At 44.8% G+C, this 20,880-nt stretch overlaps 1 protein-coding gene across 3 annotated transcripts in view; it reads right to left on the bottom strand.

Annotated features, from left to right (window-relative positions):
• The window catches only part of NID2 (nidogen 2), a 63,105-nt gene that overhangs the window by 9,327 nt on the left and 32,898 nt on the right, over positions 1-20,880 (bottom strand). For 2 of the 3 annotated variants that reach the window (XM_050796867.1, XM_050796866.1), the window contains 7 exons: positions 15,505-15,648; positions 14,682-14,810; positions 13,037-13,180; positions 5,820-5,939; positions 4,829-5,062; positions 847-1,068; positions 72-241 (listed from right to left, as the gene is read on the bottom strand). In XM_050796867.1, coding sequence (XP_050652824.1) covers positions 72-241; positions 847-1,068; positions 4,829-5,062; positions 5,820-5,939; positions 13,037-13,180; positions 14,682-14,810; positions 15,505-15,648 — 1,163 coding nt within the window. Of the gene's footprint in view, positions 1-71; positions 242-846; positions 1,069-4,828; positions 5,063-5,819; positions 5,940-13,036; positions 13,181-14,681; positions 14,811-15,504; positions 15,652-20,880 lie in introns of all 3 variants that reach the window. The other variant, XM_050796865.1, reaches the window with a different exon arrangement.

Here is a 20,880-nt window from a genome sequence, read left to right as displayed (position 1 = left end):
AGGGCCTGTGAGGTGGCTCCCACTGGGAAAGCCACGCAGCCCCCGCCCCCCACAGCAGAAATCCACTTTACATGCAGAGACAGCAGGGTCTTGGCTGCATCCTTCTGAAGCCTGGTGCCATTGAGGGGCAAGTAGCCAATCTGCTGGCCCTGGGTATAGAGCAGGAAGGTGCCCACAGATGGAGGGGTCACATCTGGCCGGGGCGTGGGCCGGACCATGGGTGGAGCGACGGTGGGTATACCTGTGGGAGAGAGGGTGGGAGAGGAGGAAGGGGAACAAGGGCAGGCAGGGAGATGGGAAGAAAAGTTACTTTACCACATACCAGAGCCTCCAAAAATATCAAAAGTTCTTTGCCCAATGCAGATGTGCTCCAGATGTTCTTCAAAAGAAATTTTAATTTCTAGGGTTTTTTAAAGGATCAATTATGTAAATCTGCCATTTACTAGGGAAGAAGGCAGCAAAACACTTCCCTCAGAACAAAGCAGAACAGGTTTTTTGTTTTTCAAGAAAGAAAGAAAAAAAACAGAGCCAGCACTGTGTCAGCTTCCTTTTAGGACTCCAGAGTGACACGTGTCCCCTGTCGCCCTGGGCTTGGGAGGGGGAGTAACTGCCTGCTGAACCGAGTTGCAGATGTTCCAATTATGGAAACTGTTAATGACAAAAACCAGACACCAAACACAAATTGGGATCTTGCGTGGACCAGATTATAAATCAACATAGCACGTAGTGACTTCTTTCATTAGACCTGGTGACCCCAACACGTCCCCCTACTTCACCACAGCAGATAGCATCCCTAGCAAAGGCCTTAAGTTCAGCTGAGGGGAGCGGGGGCGGCCCGGTGCTTACACGCAGGGGTGGTGCCTGGCTGGGAGCGGGTGCCCTGCACCTCTCTGCCATCTTTGTCCACACACCAGCAGAAGTCGCTCTTTCCATGGCACTGCAGGGGCGTGAAGTGGCCCAGGTCATCGCACTGGGGCACGTACTGGTCATCCCGGGGGGTGCCGCCGTAGTGCTCCAGCAGGTTTTCCCTCCAGCGCTCACAGATGGTCGGGGGCCTCTGGGTGGGCTCTGAGCAGATGGGGAAGAGGGAAGAAGAAAAGCCTTTGATTGTGAGCCAAGGACAGAATGCAAAATGTAGCTCGAGACCCCATGCCTGGCCTCCTGGCCTTCCTTCTCCTACTGTCCAGGTCTCAGCCAAGCCCGTGGACACCAAACTTGGGAAGCAAATGTGTTCTAAGTACTCTACCATGGGAATCAGAAAGAGATCGTCTGATGCTGCTTTCTTGCCAGGAGGGTCTGTCATCAAGGCCCAGCCACATCAAGAAAGAATAAGAGGAGGTAAGGTCAGCAGTGCAGCTCACTCAGCCTGGGAAGGGGCATGATCTCCCTCTGGCCAGGAGAGGCCCACAAGGCCCATCCTGCCTGCACCTCGGGCACCTCTGCTGACGGAGCATTTGTGCAGGTGATCCTTGGGGACTCAGTGGCCAAGGTGATGCTTAAAGCCAATTTGTATTCATTCCCCACTTGCTTCAAGCTTCAAGCTCCAGGACCTGCTGAGGAGAGGGCCATCTTGCGCCTGGCCAGTGTGCGTCTTAGAAAGTATTACCAAAAGCCCAACTATGCCACGGCGCCCTCTGTCTACCCACTGGAAAACTACATGGAATAAAGGTAAAACTGAGTGGAATTAGTAGTGAAGTATCGCAGAGGTGGTGGCAAACAGCTTAAAAATGGTTCTTACAGAGCCCAGTTTCCAGAAGTGCTTTACCCACCCTGCGCCTGGGATTATCTCAAAGCTGAATCTTTTCCTGCAGGCTCTAGCTTCCTGCCATGTTGCCCTTTCCCCCCCTTTCTCCAGCATCCTCCTCTCATCCCCTCCCTCACAGCTCTCTCTGTGGTTAAAGTCCTTCTGGCTTCGGTTGCGAAGCAGTTTCCTCCCAGGCTGCTTCCACAGTGCCATTGAGGCTTCGTTCAAAATACAGGTGGTTCTGAGCAGACTCTGCTGCAGCAGGTTATTGAGATAACTTATTCATTTATGTTAGGACTACCCAAAGGAACTTAAACAAGAGGAGGTACTTCTCCTTCCTTTTTAATTCCTGCAACTTAAAGCGTACGGTCTGCAGAATCACATAGCCAATAATCCTACTTGCTACCACCATTTAGATGTATAATAGAAATCAGAAACTGATAGAAACTGAGCCCCCTGCCTTCACCATCAAACCAGATGCTCCCCTAGTCTTTCCCATAGGAGTAAATGGCACCTCCATTTTTCCACTGCTCAGACCTGATTATCCTTGACCCTCCTTTCTTCCACCATCCACATCTGATTCGTCAAAAACTCTTTTTAGCGGTACCTTCAGAATCCACTTAGAATATCTTTACTTCTCGCTACTGTACCCCCTTCACCCTGGTCCAAAAGCCTCATCCTCTCCCTGGGATTTCTGCAGCAGCCTTCCCACTGGTTTTCCTGCTTCCACCCTTCTATGCCCTCACTCTCTGCAAAACCAGTGTAAACTCAATTAGCAGCAGCCAGAATGGTCCATTTAAAATATAAAGGCATTTCATGGCACTCTGCTCAAAACCCTCCAATGACTCCAAAGAACAAAGTTGGGAACATTATGATCAGGCTCCAACACCTACAGTTCCTCTTGGAACACAAAAGACTGTGAATGAACTTGTCAGAGCTCAAACCCAACTAGCTCGACTGCACGACTCACCAGAGTTGGGGGAAGCGAATGCCATTTAGTTGTCACTGTAGCTTATGACCCATGGGAGGCAAAGCTCTTTTTGAGACCCCGTGGAAAAGGTTAAGACTCTGACTTCTTCACCCAAATGTGTCTCAATGGAACACAGAGAGGGAAATGCTACTTCCTCAAACACTGCAGGATTCCCTGGAGAAGTTCCCAACTCCACCCCTGCTCCACATTCAGACCTCCAAGGATCCTTTTTTGCTTTAAGGGACCACCCTGTGCTGTGTGTTTGCCTTCCAAAGAGATGCACCTAACTCCTGGGAAATGGGTGTCTCAAATCACTCATACATAGGCATCCCTTTCATTCGTTACTATTTGCTACTTTTCAACCCAACCATGAATGTCTTTCTCTTGTGCTTCTGGTTGGCAGGAGTTTAAGTATTTTGAAATCGGGGGCACAGAGCATCCTTACCCTCCCTGAAGCTGACCCCATCAAAGATGAGACCAGTCAGAGATAGCAGCCGGGTCCAAACCAGTGCCAAGAGAGTGTGTAGGCAGGAGAAAGTCCGCACAAGGGAACACGGCCCTATTTTCGTCATTCACTTCTCAGTCTCTTGGTTCCCCCTTTAAAATCATTGTCCTGAACATAGGCTTGTCTTAATAAATTTAATCGAATTCTGAACCATTCCCCAAAGGCACCTCCCAACCATCTGATTTCTTCAAATCCCAGATGGAGTTAGAACATTTTCAAAGAGAAGGCATGAGGGAAATAGAATTTCTCTGTACCTTTTTTGGACCTTTAAAATCTTTTCCTAAAAATAGAAACAAAGAGGGACTATGGATGAAGCCATTACCAATTTTTACCTATATGAATCTGGGAACCACCAAGACCTGGCTTTTTAAATTTTTTTTTATTTTTAAACAGTCTTACTCTGTTACCAGGCTGGAGTGCAGTGGACGATCTCAGCCTACTGCAACCTCCCGCCTCCTGGGTTCAAGTGATTCTCCTGCCTCAACCTCTCGAGTAGCTGGGACTATACAGGTGCATGTCACGACGCCCAGCTAATTTTTGTATTTTTAGTAGAGACAGGGTTTCACCATGTTGGCCAGGATGGTCTCAATCTCTTGACCTCGTGATCCATCCGCCTCAGCCTCCCAAAGTGCTGGGATTACAGGCATGATCCACCGTACCCGGGCAACCATTAACACCATTAAAAGGGGAAAAAACTATTGGGGTAATGCTCCAGTTCTTTTTACTTTCACACATTAAAAGCCAAGACTAGTATTTATGGAACCCTTCTCGATAGTAAAAATGGATCTTTGGATAGCAAGCTGTATAGGAATCATTTTGGCTAAAACGGTATCAAGCCAATCCTATGCTCTTCATTAAATAAAGTTTTTCTGTAATGATTAAGGAAAAAAGTTTTACCCATCCCTGAATAATTCAGCGAGGAACAGAAAGTTGCCTTATCTGCCTGCTGTTGGAATCGACTGTGAACACTTGATCACCGTGCCCCACACAGATGCAGAATGCTCAGATGGTAGCAGGCATGTTCTCAGATTGTATATGGGCTAACCGAAACCAGATGCCTGTGCCTCCTCTGAGATGTTGGGCTACGTCACAGAGGGCTGGGATTGTCAGTTTAGAGAAAACTAGCTGGATCCACCAGCAGGTGTCATTTTTCTTATTTTTCCTATTGATATTAACACAGCCTTCATACTGTTTCCTGTCATTCAGAAGGCAGAGGTAAGCGAGATAGTTACATAGGAAGGCAGTTTTCCTTCTTATCAAAATGCCAGTCTGGCCCGATCTTCTAACTGTCAGATCTCTCTAAGATGCTGTAACAGGTCTAAGGTAGTGGGTCTCAGTCTGACCTACATACACAATCTCAACTTCCAGTTTGTACTGGACAAGGGTCTAAGAGGCCAATGTGTAACAGATCATGTGTCATGTATTGTATATCTCTATGTCCTTATGACACAAACACGAATATATGTACACACTATTATTCAAGTCTTCTCAGGAGGAAAGAGGCTATGAAGGATGGTGACTGGCCCTGTGCCTGCATGGTCTGGGCAGGAATTATGATCTACCTGCCACCAGTGCCATTCTGCTTCTTTAGCCCCAGGCCTAAGCTCACCTGGTGGTGGTCCACAGTGAGGCGGTGTGGAGCCAGGTGGAGTCTGGGTACCAGGAACTTCATGACCATCAGGGTCTACGCACCAGCAGAAGCCAGTGCTGCCGTGACACTGCAGGGGCAGGAAGTTGCCCTGTTCGTCGCATTGGGGGATGTGGAACCGGGCCCCAGGGTGGGCATACTGGGCCTGGGCATGGCGCTGCTGTTCTTCACAAGGTGTCAGGCTTGAGGTGGAGTCTTCCAGGATCAAGGCAGAGGAAGACACAGAAGACAAATAGAAGGCATTGCAACCCATCCACTTCACCAGCCCACAGCATGGCATGGAAAGGCACTAGGATTTTGGAGCCCTAGATTCTTACGTTATAATACCTTGCCACTATTTTTCTCGTCTCTCCCCGGTTCTTCCAGTTCATCCCATAGGTCCCTAGCTGGCTCTAAGTGTAAAGCAGTCCAGCCCCTCCCTATTATCATCTGGGGAAAATGAGGGGCAGCCGTGGCATCTGCCCAACATCCCAAGAGACTCTGGAGAAAACAAGCCAAAGCTCATTCATCCCAAGGCCCAGAGGTTAAGTCTGAGAAGCTGCAGGCCAACGGCAGTCACTAGACTGCACCAAGCTGGCCAAGCTCCTCTAACACGGTCGCCACAGGCTTAACCCTGGCTAGCGGCACATATGGCTCCTGTTTAATAAGCTTGATCTCAACACTTCATCCAAATTGCATTCGTCAAGGTCAAGCGGATCACTAGGGCAGTTAACCAGAGCTGCTATGAGATGGGACAATGGATGGGTCATCTCCTGCAGGCCTCCAGGAATGTCACGAATCAGTGAACTATCAGTAAACTAGGCAGCAGGAGGTGACCGAGGAAAAAGAATCCACAGCCTGGAAAATCCAGCAAGGCTTCAGATCAGGCTAAATCAAGGGTGGGCTGTCATAGAAAAATATCCTTGAAGGAGCTAAGAGATTCATGTGCCTAATCTGGCCCTCTAAAACCTACCAGGTATGCACTGAAATCCATCCCCATAATATCCGGGTTGACAACGGCAGGAGAAGGAACCAGGAGTATTGTAGCAGGTAGCTGCGGGGTGACATCTGTTTTCTGAGCATTCGTCTATATCTGCAGAGGTCAGAAACAGAAGAGAGAAGCAAAGAACACTATGACTTCACTCACACAATCTGTGCGACTGCATAGGCTTTGGACATGTGGATCATCATCCAGTGAGGTGTCAGCTTCAGAAGACCTTTGAGCATGAGCAGAAAAATGCTGACACCTAAAGGTAGGCTTAATAGAAAGGAAAAAAAAAAATCAAGGAACATATGAGTTAACACATCAGACTAAACATGTTCAGTGTAGAAATCAAATGGGTAGTCACTCAAAGGAAAAAAAAAATACATCCTACAGCATATGTTTCATTGACAGTGAATTCAAGGAAGTTAATTACCTTTGAACTAACCTTTAGACTACAAGTCATTAACTTCCTTTCAGCAATGCTGCAACAAAGACAAATATATCCAACAATGTTTTTTTTTTCTTTGGTTGTTGGCACCATCTCCATGTAACTAACATTCGTCTCTAGATGCAAAGGAGCCAGATGAGGCCCCAAATATTTTTCAGCTAAGAAGCACATTCCATCTTGCCTAATCAGAATCTTACTATCTAGAACCACACCCCCATTAGCCAGGTATTTTCTTTACTTTCCACTTTTAGAAGAAATAAGAAAATATTATCTAGGGTTTTAAAATAATACTTAGAAAATGGAAATCTAATTTTGCTGGGCATATCAGTACAAACAATTCAGGCCCCTACACTCTCCACATGGCACCACGAGGATTAATTTTCACCATCATATTTCTCAAAACTACAAAATCCTGACACTTCAAACAAAAGCCAACTTACATTCCTTTTATTTAATGAAATCCGCATATGCCAACAATGTCGATGTGACAAAGTCACCCCCCCACCCCCCATCCCCAGCAGAAAAAAAGCAGCTCTGAGAATTGAATGGTTAAAGGGATGAGATAAGCTATCTTAAGAGACAGGAAGTCTTTCAGAGTAAAAGGAGGATAAACAAAGGGTGTAGGTCCAATGAAGGCTTGGCTGAAAATAAAACAAAGCAGTGGTTCCATCCATCGTAATAACCAAAAGTTTCTTTAAAATGTGTGAATAGAAAAAAAAAATGTGGGATGGTGTGATCAGGGTAAAACCTAGAAAATGAGCGTGTGTTGCATCAGTATGGTGCAGCCCACGGTAGAGACACATCAGCCTGGGAAGACAGAGATTTGAAGCCCTAGATTTGATGTGAGTGGGTTGGGAACAGGGCTAGCTCCTCACCCAGCCTCCCATGACCCACATGGAACTTCTTCTAGGGTTACCTGCACCACCCTTTGTCCAGACCACGCTGTCACTGGCTTATCCTCTAGTAACTCATGTTCTTTCTCGAGTACCACTAAGTACACACACTGGGCATTAAGCATAAGGTATTCTGTTCACTGGAGAGGAATCTTTTAAGTTATAATTAGAAAGTAAGCATTCTGCCTATCTTCTGTCTCTGGGGAGTTTAGTCAGCATATATCAGTTCCTTGGAGTCCTCCCCCAAAAAGTTCTGAATACTCAATGCAACCCACAGAGTCTTTACCCAGGTGAGTGGTTGGCCTCCCTGGATACCATCATTTCACCTACAAAGGCAAGAAAGCAGATATTAATTCATCTGCAAGGGTAGAAACAAACCAAGTGTTCTGGTTGGCTCCTCAGTTGCCCAAAAATCAACCAATGTTGTCATAATTATCCTTGAGCTTGGCTCTGTCTCTTCAACAGGGCAACTCAAATGCCTAGCTGGGCAAAACCGATGACCTAACCATCCAACACCTTGGACCTGGAAGAGGCTGTAAAACTAAAGCTGTAAAAATTAACATCCAGCCAAATGCAGGAAATTAAAGCTATTCACAATACACATGCTAAAAGGACTTCTAATGGTAACAGGAACCCCAAGAAATGACAGGAAGCAGGAATTCCTGAGACACAGGGCCTATTTCTGGAGCCCATGGAGCAGTTTCTTATTGTTATTTTTGAACTAAAGAGAGAGGGGATTCCCCAGAGCTACCAAATAAATCACTGATGTGCTTAGAACCTTCAGCCTAAGAATTCTGACTAAATCTGAAAAACCAGCCTTCCTCCCCAAGATACTGTTGGCATCATCAAAGATACTAAAGTTTTAGGTAGATAGAAGCTATTAGAAATGACCAACAAGGAGGAGAAAGTCCCCAAAGAGACTGAAGATATCACAAGTGAGAAATTCCTGCCCCAAAGATCTAGACTCCCTGAATTGCAGTCCTGACTCCTCCTTGGAGGGCCTCTCACACCATGATAGAGACGAGAGTCCAGCTAGTCCCTCCAGGCCCTGAGCATGCATGCACACGACTTCAGATATCAACAGAGAAAACATGGAAAGACTTTCAGCCCCCTGGCAAGGGAGGAACTTTATTGCACCATTGGAGAAGGAGGCCACTGCTTATGCTTAGTCATTACTATCAGAGGTCTGTAGGGACTGCTATAAAGACAAAAATATTCAAGAAGTAGTAGAGCCCCTTTCTCACTCAGGTAATGAAAGGTAGCTTAATCTCAATGCAATCCTCTACTCTATCATCTATTAAGCTGGTAAAGAAACTGTTTGGAAGATGTGTTAAAAATCCTTTGAGTTCATGCTTTTGTGCTTCAACATCCTTCTCACTGCCCCAATACTGAGCAAAACCACTAGGAACTGCTTGATGATAAACCTAACCACTGGCCTCGAGTTCCCCCAGGCTCCCGCCCCTTCACCACCACCCACTTGCCTTTGAGCCCAGTGAAATTTCCTGGCATCAATTAACCTCAAACCCACCCCAGATCCCAATAAAGGCTTCAGCCCACAGGTCCCACTCTCTTTCTACTCCATAATCTGTTCAGTTGGGCACCCTGCTGATTGCACCCCTGCGTGGCATGTGGTGAACCCACTGCAGACCTGTGAGTGTAATAAACTACTTCCTTTCAAGTTTCATCCTTGCCTCCTCCTATAACCACACTGATTTTACCATACCATACCCAACATCTACCTACACTGTTGGAACAGGAAACCTGGCCAGGCACATAATGGAGATAACGCTTTTGTTATCAAAAAAGAGAGAAGCTAGGCCAGGTGTGGTGGCTCACGCCTGCAATCCCAGCACTTTGGGAGGCTGAGGGGAGTAGATCGATTGAGCTCAGGAGTTTGAGACCAGCCTGGGCAACATGATGAAATCCCCTCTCTACAAGAGATACCAAAATTAGCTGGGCATGGTGGTATGCACCTGTAGTCCCAGCTACTTGGAGGGCTGAGGTGAGAGGATCACTTGAGCCTGGAAGGCTGAGGCTGCAGTAAGCTGTAATCACACCATTGCCCTCCAGCCTGGGTGATAAAGTAAGACCCTGCCTCAAAAAAAAAAAAAAAAAAAAAAAAAAAAAAAAGAAAGAAAGAAAGAAAAGAAAAGAAAAAGAAAAAGAAAAACACCAGGAAACCCGAGAAAGAATAATGTCAGTATCTACCCTTAGGCCCCTCCTGAGTAATGATGACTCTGGGTAATGGGCCATCTGTAACCCAGCTTCCTCCACTCACACTTGCTCCTCCTGGGAAGGTCCCAACTCAAGACAATTTGCTTTTGCACCTGGCCAAGTCACAACAATCCAAAAGGACAAACATGTCTGAGAAATATCCAGCTCACACCAACACAAGTTTGAAATCACTCCAGATTGAGGGAAGCTGCAGAAGATTTAACTCTACTTGGATAAAAGCCTCCTGGCCAGTGACTCAGACCAGACTTGAGAACCCAAATCCAAGTGCAGCCTCTCCAGGGAGCCGGGTTTTTAACAAACTGTGGCTGGAGAAAAACTCCCACACCCCCTTATTGTTAGTTTGATGGAGTAAAAGAGCACATGTGCTTTAACAATGCATAGCTCCCACAAAATACAGCCTCTATTCTTTGTCACTGAGACACATGTGTACTATGGAATGCCTTTAAATATGCACACATACACCTATATTTCTATATTTATTCTTCAAGTTCCTTTCATGATTAGCCTAGCCTGATTTATGCACGGGTCTTTAGGAAAATGACCATTCATTCTCTACTACTCCACAATCTGGAAGTTTAGAAGGCAGCCACATGGTAAGTGGCTGTGGTAGGCAGCCTCTAAGATGGCCCCCAGCAATCCCTACCTAGTGGGATTCATGGTCTTGTGTGATCCCTGCCCTTTTAGTAACTTGCTTTTAATCAATAAAGCAACATTGAAGGGATGTCATTTTTGTGATTATGACTTCCATCTTGCTAGCAGACTTTCTCTGGCATTAATAAAGTAAGCTGTCATGTTAGAGAGGCCCAAGTGACAAAAAACTGAAGGCAACCAACAACCAGTAAGGAACCAAGGCTTTCAATCCAATGGTCCTTAAAGAACCGAATCCTGCCCATAACCATGAGTGGATCTTTCCCCAGTTAAGCCTGCAGATGAGACCACAGACCCACCAGACACTTTGACTGTGGCCTTGTGAGAGATCCTAAAGCACAGGACCCAGCTGGGCCATTCCCAGGTCCCTGGACAACTGATACTAAATGTCTATTGTTTGAAGCTGCTACACTTTAGGGTAATTTATTACACAGCAATAGATAACCTAAAGCAGAGAGCCTAAATAAAATCCTAAAAGCAGAGAGCCAGAAATAAAATAGGGACAATTGAAAATGGCAAAAATAGAGAGGGCAAATAAAAGACAATACTTAAATTCCCAATATGAAAAAGTAGCCAATTTCAGAGCCCTAACATGACCCCAGAAGGTAACCAAAGTCTTGCAGGACAAATAAAGGAAAAAAGGAGGGAGAGAAGAATCATTTTAGAAGTGATCAAAGCATGCAGCATCTAAATTAATATTCTGATTAACACTCATCATATCTAGGCTGAAATTAATTTCAACTTCTTTGCTTTAAACCAGAACACTAAGGAATTAAATATTTTAAAAGCACCATCTCTGCTGATCTGAGCAGCCAGATGTTTAAATAAGAAATTCTACAGACAAGATTTTTCCTCAATGGATTCACATTTTTAGAGCTGGTACTAGGGTTAAACCAAACCAAATGATGTGTTCCACAAGAAGGAAAAGCATCATTCCCACTGTCAGGCTTTGGCATCTCACCCTGAACTCCATACCTGTAGAGGGTATCTGTAAAGAGTATATCTATTACAGATATACTCAATGTTTTCTCACCAGTATATCTATGACAGATGGAGCTCCTGGCTGGTTAAGTGGGACAAACATCTGTGAATTACAAATCTACCTCATTCTAATTGGGAAATACTCTTTATCTAGAGCTAGGGGTGTTTATTCAAGAGGTCCATAGTCTTCTTACATGACTGGGCCTAATACCAAGACACACAGGAATCCCAACTGAGGGTTACCATCTGCATTAGTCAATTTCCTGTTGTTTATAACAGAATATCTGAAACTGAGTAATTGCTAAAGGAAAGGAATTTATTTCTTATAGTTCTAGAGGCTGAGAAGTCTAAGGTCAAAGGGCGAAATCTGGTGGCAGCCTTCCTGCTGGTGGGGACTCTCAGCAGAGGCCTGAGGTGGTGCAGGACATCACATAGTGAGGGGGCTGAGTGTGCTAACATGTTATTTTAGGCAGGTCTCTCTTCTTATCAAGCCTCTAGTTCCCTTCCCATGATAACCCATTAATCCACTGATAGGGGCAGAGCTCTCATGATCCAACCACCTCTGAAAGGCCCTACCTCTCAATACTGCCACATTGGAATGTAAGTTGCAACATGAGTTTTGGAGAGGCAAATATTCAAGCCATAGCCTCAACTTTCAATACTACCACCAAAAATATCTATTTAGGAAAAAAAAAAAAAGGGGGTGGGGGGCTGAACTGAGTCACGGCTTTGGGTTAGTTCAGCATAAATTGCTCAAGAAAACCATGCAGCAGAGCTTCTGTACAGCACAAGTAGAAAGAGTAAGGATGAGGCTCAGAAACCGCCATGTGCACCTGCCCCATCCAGGGAGAAGTGGAGAGCTGAGCTGCTGTCACAGTGACCTTTGTTCTGTCAGTGACGCATGCCCTCAGCCTGCTGTCCACTCAGCCCATCCTGCTGAAACCAAAGGGAAAAAGGAATGGCAGAAGGATGAGAATCAAACATCTGGTGAGGAGGAAGGAGGCCCGTGCTATTTGGATCTGGTATAAAGCTCCCACGAATTGCAAAGCTGTTCTTAGCACATCAGCTCAGTGGGCCTGGGTGGATGGCAGCAGATGCAGACAGCAACACCAGGAGCAGGGGAAAGCCTGCCTTTTAAGGTTCATGTTCCCCAGCAGGCCCGTTCCCATTCCAAACACTTCTCCCACCATTCTCTCATCCCCAGTGTGTTGTTTTACACCCTGTGTGTGTGACTCACATGAAACCGAGTTTCAATCTCATCACATAGCACAGGGTATGTTTGGAAAACCTTTTGTGATTTAAGTAGATTTATTGAATGATTTCTATTTTAAAGTACTCCTAATCCTAGTTTCATGGACATTTTATACTCAGAGAGTTACGTCTAGCCTTTAAATAACAACCTCACACATTCTTTCCAAGTTAAATTGCAATGGCTAGCCTTGCAAATGATTTGGTGCTTTTATAAAATACTGCATTAAGTCTTAAAGATAGATTTCTGGGAGAAAAGTTTCGATATGTGTGTCTTTTTATATGTGTGGAGTAGTTCTCTCTTTTGCAAGAGAAAAATTAGAAATTATATATGTGTTTAAAGATAGATTAAAATATCACTTAAAGCAGGAGAATGGCACAATCATAAGTGCTGAATTAAGCCATTAACCAAAGAGATTGAAAGGTGGAGACTGCCTAACAGGAAGGTATGCAACTTTCCCTAAATTCCTCCAGTCTGCACTGGCTCCAAGGAACCAACGTTAGAAGCTCCTGAGTGCTACAGGAATGTCTCCGCCAAGGAAGCCATATATGCTCGTCCATCTAGTCCACAGGAAATCACCCTTGGCTCCCCTTTCTAATTCAAAGGATGCTTTTTTCCTCGCTATTTTGGCAGCCACAAGGCTGTTAGAATCAAAGGAAGTCCTTTGTCTTTTCTGGGAGATCTCCATCTATGTGGGGATGTGCATCCAAGGCGACTTTCCACTCACTGAAGCTGACCCGCAGTTACTCACCAGTGCACTGGTGCCCGTCGCCAGCATAACCAGGCAGGCAGGCACAGCTGAACGCGCTGCCTCCGTGGTGAACACACCGGGCCTGTCCAGCAGGAGCACAGGTATGACTGCCATCCTCACAGGGGTTGGGAGGTGGGGTGATCACTGAAAAGAGAAGAAGGCAAGGGCGTCCAAGAGTTTAGGCCTGCAAAGGGTGAGCCTTGCTCCTCATGGCATGATCCACAGACCAACAGCAACAGACCAGGGAATGCAGGTTCTCAGACCCTACTCCAGGGGCAGTGATTCAGAATCTGGGATTTTAACAAGATTCCTAGATGGTTCATATGCTATTAAAGTTCAAGTACTGGTATGAATTTGTGGTTAAAATATTAAGCACAAAAACCCATCACCTAAGCAGTCCTCAATTAAAGTTTATAACACTACAGAGCAATTGCTACACACACACACACACACACACACACACACACACACGGTTTCTCACTTATCCCAGTGAATTATTATCCCAGTGAATTAAAGTGCATTTTCTTTTTTTTTTTTTTTTTTTGAGATGGAGTCTCACTGTGTCACCCAGACTGGAGTACAGTGGTGCGATCTCGGCTCACTGCAACCTCCAGCTGCAGGGTTCAAGTGATTCTCCTGCCCCAGCCTCGTGAGTAGCTGGGATTACAGGCACAAGCCACCACGCCCAGCTAATTTTTCTATTTTTAATAGAGATAGGGTTTCACCATGTTGGTCAGGCTGGTCTCGAACTCCTGACCTCATGATCCGCCCACCTCGGCCTCCCAAAGTGCTGGGATTACAGGCGTGAGCCACCATGCCTGGCTAAAGAGTGCATTTTCTTTACTCTCATCCAGCTTTATCAATGGGATGAATTAGGATAGTTCTTTTGATCCATTCTTAGGTCTGTAGTATTTTTTGGAAATATAGAAGGGGTAATTTGGTTACAGAAGGAGCTCTTTAGCCAGTCAAGTAGGACATGCATCAGTGAATGATGAATCCATCTCTTCTAATTTGAAAAATACTTTAGGCTCTATCTAAAGAGCTGGAGGTGTTTACTAGAGAGGTTCATCATCTTATTACATGATTGGGCCAGAAATCCCAACTGAGGTGGGCATCCTTCAATACCACCACCAAAAATATCAATTTAGGGAAAAACAGTGAAAATAAACAGGGCTGAAACTGAGCGATAGCTTTGAGAGATTTTGTTTTGTTTGTTTGTTTGAGACAGTCTCACTCTATTACCTAGCATGGAGTGTACTGGCATGCTCTCAGTTCACTGCAACCTCTGCCTCCTGCGTTCAAGCAATCCTCCTGTCTCAGCCTCCTGAGTAGCTGGGACTACAGGCTTGTGCCACCACACCTGGCTAATGTTCTGTATTGCTTGTAGAGATGGGGTTCTGCCATGCTGCCCAGGGTGGTCTTGAACTTCTGAACTCAAGCGATCCACCTGCCTCAGCCTTCCAAAGTGCTGGTATTACAAGCGTGAGCCACTACGTCCAGCCAGCTTTGGGTTATTTTAATGTAAACTGTCTTCTAAAGAAAACCATATAGCAGAGCCTCTGAATAGCAGAAGTCAAAACATTGATAAAGGGCAAGATTAAAGAGCACCATTTTGGCCACACAAGAAAATGATTTTGGAACTCACAGATGCAAGTATGCCGGTCATCTGCAAACTCATACCCACTCCGGCACTCACACCTGTAGGTTCCAGGCAAGTTGATACACACGGAGTTGGGGCCACAGCGATGAAAGCCAGTTGCACATTCATTTTCATCTAAGAAGAAATAAGAACAGAAAAATTCTGCTTAATTCAAGGGTCCCGGAAGTGGAGGGTCTAAAAACTCAATGTTTTCTGACCAGTATGATGCTTCAATGGGACAAATGGTTGGCAGATGTAGAATTCTTAAAAATCAGATATGAATGCATGTTGCAGATAACCAGAAATAGTAAAAATTTCATGCCATTCAAGTAAACACCACAGGAAGATACATTTTTAAGTGAATATTCTAAGACTTCTTTAACTGTTTTAAAAATAATGGATACTTGGAAGAAAACCAACAATTTTTTTTTAATATCAAAAAATTTCTACCGTTGCCTTTTGGGGATATAAGAAACACAATGTCTGTCTAAAATTTAAAGAAAACCAGAAAATGAGATTTTTAGTAAGTCTAAGAACTACTTATTACAGGCTCAAAATTACAAAACTTAACTCAAAACATCCAGGAATTGCAACAGATGTTTTCTTTTCACAGCCCCAGTGCAAAATCCACTCCACTCCAAACCATCTTTTCAAACCTAAACAGCTATGCTTTAATTTTTAAATAACTATATTCAGATTAACAGCTGCTAAAATCATTGGCAATGGAGGTTGTAAAGGTGACAGATACTTGTCTTCTACAGATATAATGCTGCGAGGGCAGAGGAAGAACAAGGGCTACAAGAAGGAGACACGAGAACATAGCTCTTACCCACACAGTTCCATCCATCTCCCTGGTACCCAGAGGCGCACTCACAGGTGTAATCTACACCTGTCCCCGGATGGCACCGTGCTGTTGTGTCACACATGTGGCTCCCATCATAGCAAGGATTCACCGGAGTGGGGTCTGAATCCTCTGCTTGAGTAGAGGGGACATAAAAGTACAATCTGGCGATTGGTAAGAGAATGTCACAGATAGAGATAGAAGAGTCCTCGGAACTGACTGCATGTCTGTTTTGTGACACACCTGGAGACCTTACTCAATTATCCATATCCGAAGCTAGGGATTTTCTGCACTTCAGTTTTAAACTCCAGCATGGCTTCCTATTGCCTACCCTACAGACAACTAGTACCTTTACTTGCTTTCAGTAGGTTTGCATCCAGGGAATAAAAACGCCCAACACATCTGTTTTAAAAGTGCTTTTGCTCTATTATTTCCTGTGATTCTTGGGATAATTCTGTGTGGTGAGCTGTTATCCCCATTATGGGTCATTTTCACAGATAAGGAAATTGAGACATGGGAAAATTGCCCAAGCTCACAAAGTCAGGAAGTGGCACAGCAAGGACTCAGACTCCAACTTCCTGGTTCTAAATCTCTCGATCTCTTACTAAAATTCCCAATTTTTATGGGCAAATCCAATTAATTAAAAACATCTTGCTGTTTAAAGATTCCTAAGACTAAACGGGAATGACTTACCCAGTATTTACTCTTCAGGAGTAGCCTGACCGAGGATCCATCTACTCACTAGGTAGCGATTACTTAACAACTGAAACCTTCCCTAGAGAAGTCTATTTTGGCTGAGCATGGTGGCTCATGCCTGTAATCCCAGAACTTTGGGAGGCTGAGGTAGGAGGATCATTTGAGGCCGGGAGTTCAAGACCAGCCTGGGCAATATGCCAAGACCTTATCTCTACTAAAAAAAAGAAAGAAAGAAAATTAGCCGAGCATGGTGGCCCATGCTTGCAGTCTCAGCTACTCCAGAGGGTGAGGCAGGAGGATGACTTGAGCCCAGGAGCTTAAGCTTGCAGTGAGCCACGATTGTGCCACTGCACTCCAGCCTAGGTCACAGAACAAGACCATGTCTTAAAAAGATGTATTTATTTCTACATAATAGTCAATGCTCATTGAGCATTTACGTGTGAGGCACTGTTCTAAACAGACAGAAGAATGCCTGATTACATCCTCTTAACTACATGGTGAGGAAAATATTATCTCCACTTCTGCATCACAGAGAGGCCAAATAACCTGCCCAGAGTAACACCGTCAGAAGAGGTGAATGGAGCTGGAATAAAAGCCTAGCAATCTGGCTCCATAGCCCATGCTTTCCACCACTTTGCTGCAACCCTTGCCGAAGGAACTTCATGAAGTTATCTCGTCTACCAATGGCATAGAGGTATTGGAAGGAGTGTCAGATGCTCAGGTAGAATGAATCTATCAACTCGAGCACTTCTGTGTACTCCCAATTCTGCCATGTCAAATGGAAATAAGAATATGTACATTTGCCAATCCTGCTAAAGAAAATTAAGAAAACCCAACAGAATATATTTGAAAGGCAGTTCCCCGTTGGCAGGTCTACCCAGTCTCTACTGACTGCATTCCTTCTGCCTTCTCAGTGGGGCCACTGTTCATCATTATTTGAGGTTCTAGCTCAATCTCAGTCCCTAGAATTAACTCTAATCTTAGACTCAAAAAATTTCCAGAGCCCCGGCTAAGCCTGTCAGGTTCTACATTGAGCCATCTCTGCTACGAAGGGGGCTCCATCTAAATTGTAATAACTCTGGCTTCTGCCTCATACTTCTGTGCCTGAGGCCCTGGTCTTGATAGCCAGTTTAGCATCCTCTGAGTCCCGTGCTGCTTGCCAGTTCTCACTACCCCCAGACACCAGCATCATGGCATCTGTAGGCAGACTCTGGCAGTACTACCCGTTTTACCACCTCCTCCTGGATTCTCTATCATTTCACTCTGACCCATGTCCCCCACCCTGCTTTGTACAGAATCTTCTATTAAAATGGAGAAACAACAACAGGAGAGAATCAGGTTCTTGTCTTATACTGAGCCTTCAGTGAGGACATGACCCTGATGTTCTCCGTTGTAACAGATGCTGACTCAGGAACCTGGTCTATGCTCTCAACTCGGCAACCACAACCCTACTGCTATCGGGGGAGACTTGCCCAAAGTGACTCCTAGTCTAGATCCCAAGTGCTGACTGCTGCAGCCAACCTCTTAGACTGGACTCACTCCCAGTCCTTCAGAGTGTCTGGCATTCTTCCCAGTGCCTGCCCTACTGCCCATGCTATGGCTCTTCCAAGTGCCCTCTCATAGCCTGCTGTGAGCTGCGATGCCTTGGCTGAGACAACCTTGTTTTCTGGCAAACCCTTTCCAACCCACTTTATAAGAAACACCACAGTGCATTCTTGGAGTGGAATATTCCCATATTATTGATTCCCGTATTATTGGCTGAAAATAAGGAGGGCTATGGGGTTTATCCTCAGTTCACCATAATGTTGTTGGCCAGAGTAACAGAATCTTTGCCAAAACAAAGGACCAACAAAAAATTCTAGCACTTTTTAAACCTGATGAACTATATAAGCATAAGCCTAGCTCCCTGAAGCATGCAGACATCCTTGGAAGTCTGTTCCTCTGGATCTCTTGGCTGACAGGAAGGAGGCACTACGCTGGGGATGTGGTTGCCAACTTAACTTGAGCCTAGACCAGGTTCCTGAGTCAGTCCCTCAACAGGTTATAACTGAGGACAAGGTCATGTCCTCATCCATGAAGACCCAATGTAAGACAAGAATATGATTCTCCCCCATCATTGTTTTTCCATTTTAGGCAGATTCTGTACAAAATGCCTGGCATACCCCACCAAAGCAGGAAGTAATCGTCAACATGTTTTAATTTATAGATACTAATGCTTAGCCTTCTTATTCAGTACTTTCCAGCATCAAAATTTCACCATGGCACATTCCAGCAAAGATTAGTGAGTTCACATGGACATCAAGAGCTTACCACCCTGTTAGGCATTACAAGAAAAAAACAAACAAAAACTCAGCTCAAAAGTTGACTTGCAAACTTGGATGGGCTATATTATCCTATCTAAAATTGAGAAGAAAGTATCCCTAATTACTCAATACTGATTTAAAACGTATGTCACTTACAGGATTAGTTCCATAATTTGCAATCCCTAGTGCAGAATGAAAATGTGGAGCCCATGGTTCAAAGTAAAGCATTAAACCAAGCATGGCGCTCTTCTGAGCACTGGGCCCCATTCGCTGAACTTGGCTTCCCAAAACATTTTAAAAATACATTTCTAAAACCATTTCACGACTCCTTCTCTATGACTTGTAAGCTTTTCTCCTATTATAGTAAGTAAAGAACAGCAGTATCCTTCTTAAGACATTTTCTATTTCACCCTCTTAAACTGCTCAACTCTCCAGCAGAGGATCTGGAACTAATTTACTCATTTAATCAAGGGGAAGAGCGGTTTTCCTTAAAGGAACAGTCCGTTCAGCTTCACTGCACGGCCCTCTGCCCAGAGCCTCCTCAACTTGCCAAAACGACCATTGAAGTGGAAGGACAGGAAGGATTTTTGGATCCTGTTTTATGACCCCCACAAAACGACGAGAAAAAAAAAAAAAACGGCTAGCTCACACTTAAAACTTAAAGCTCAAACAATTGGTGGGGGGTGGCACTGCTGGTTGGGAAGTCAACGAGGGACAGAGGCTTCGATTACTCACTGGGAAAGACACCCCAGTTCTGCAGCCTTGCCCTGGGAAATCGTGCCACAGCCACATCAGGTGTGGACAGCTGTGCTGTTTCCCATGAATTCCAACCAGATGATAGCTCCCTCCGGAAAAAGTGAGCAGTTCTTAGGAAGATACTGCTATGCACCAAGAGGGGAAAGAAAAAACTTGTCTGTTGGTGTTTCTTTTTTGTTGTCTTTTTTTTCCTCCTATTCAGGTAGAACGAACAGTACTGCTGTGGGTGGATGAAGTAGGGTTCAAACACAAAGGGTTTAAAAGACACACATTGCCTCTTTTAAAGTTTGGTCTAAATTATGAGGCAGTCATGAGGCCAGTGTGGAATATCAGAGCCATGAGGGGTAAGGGTGTGCATACTGGAGCCAGTGCCCTTGAGTCCCAGCTCACCACTTACTATGACCAGGCAAATTACTTCATTTCTATACCTCAGTCTCATTATCTGTAAAATGGGATAACAACCCCACCCCTACCCCACCATTGGGTAGAGGTCGCTGTGGGGATTAAATGAGTTAATTCATGTAAGGTGCTTAGAACAGTACTTGGCACCAAGTAAATCATCCTTTGACATTACTTGACTGGGGTGATAGGGAAAATCATAAAATTCTAAAGAAAACAAGCAACTTGGTACCTGCCAGTTTGCTTTCTCTGATCCTTTCTTACTCTCATTTGGTATGTCTTCTAGGAAAAATATACCCAGAGATACATCTTTTTCCTAAATGGTTCCAGAATCTGAATGGGACTCCGTAGCCTAGGAGATTATTTCACGAACGGTTGCTTTTACAGATCAGATGCCTACACCCAACACAGGGCTGACCCAGACATTTAAAGGTAAAGACCATTCTCCCCAGTAGTTTTAAATCTCTCATTGAGAAATCTAGTACAGCAATCTTTCCCTTTCTAATTTACATGTTCCCCTAAAATCAACTCACATTTTCATGTGTTCATTTGCTACCTTACAATCCCATCTCTGGGCACCCAGTGCCTACATTCCCAACCAAGTTTCTTAAAACCAATCAACCAAACCACCTCGGGATTCTCATTACAAGTCACTTCCACATCCTAGAAAAGAGTCCCGTCTTGATACCTTAATCTTGTCCTATTGCTGAAGCAACACTTCTTTATTGAGCCTGCTGAGGCTTAAGGAGCCCTCAGCTCCAGTAACAAAGCACAGAACTGTGTATTACTTACAGATTCACCTCGCTGAGGAGCTAACTCTGGGCTCAACAGTTTCAATACAGTGGCTGTGAATGAAGATGGTTTTTTTCTCCTTGTGTGGCTCTCACATTCCAGGGGAAAACATGACCTGGTTTTCAGAACTAAATGTCCCCTTGATCTGACAAAGCCACTCCCCATCTGTAGAGTTCCCTGACTTCACAAGCTCATCCTCTGGCTTGCTTGAAACATTTTTTAATAATTAAGACCTTGGTTTTTAGGATGGTTTTAATTAGAGAAAAATGGAGCAGGAAGTACAGAGCTCCCATATCCCCCCCGCCCGCAATGTGCAGTTTCCCCTATTAACATTGTGCATTAGTGTGGTGCATTTGTTATCCCCGATCAATATTGATACATTATTAACTAATGCCCATAGTCTGCAGTAGGGCTCTCT

This window comes from Macaca thibetana, chromosome 7, assembly GCF_024542745.1.
Source record: "Macaca thibetana thibetana isolate TM-01 chromosome 7, ASM2454274v1, whole genome shotgun sequence".
NCBI lineage: Eukaryota > Metazoa > Chordata > Mammalia > Primates > Cercopithecidae > Macaca > Macaca thibetana.
Note: the sequence above shows the minus strand (reverse complement) of the source record. Positions and strands in the feature narration are given on the sequence as shown.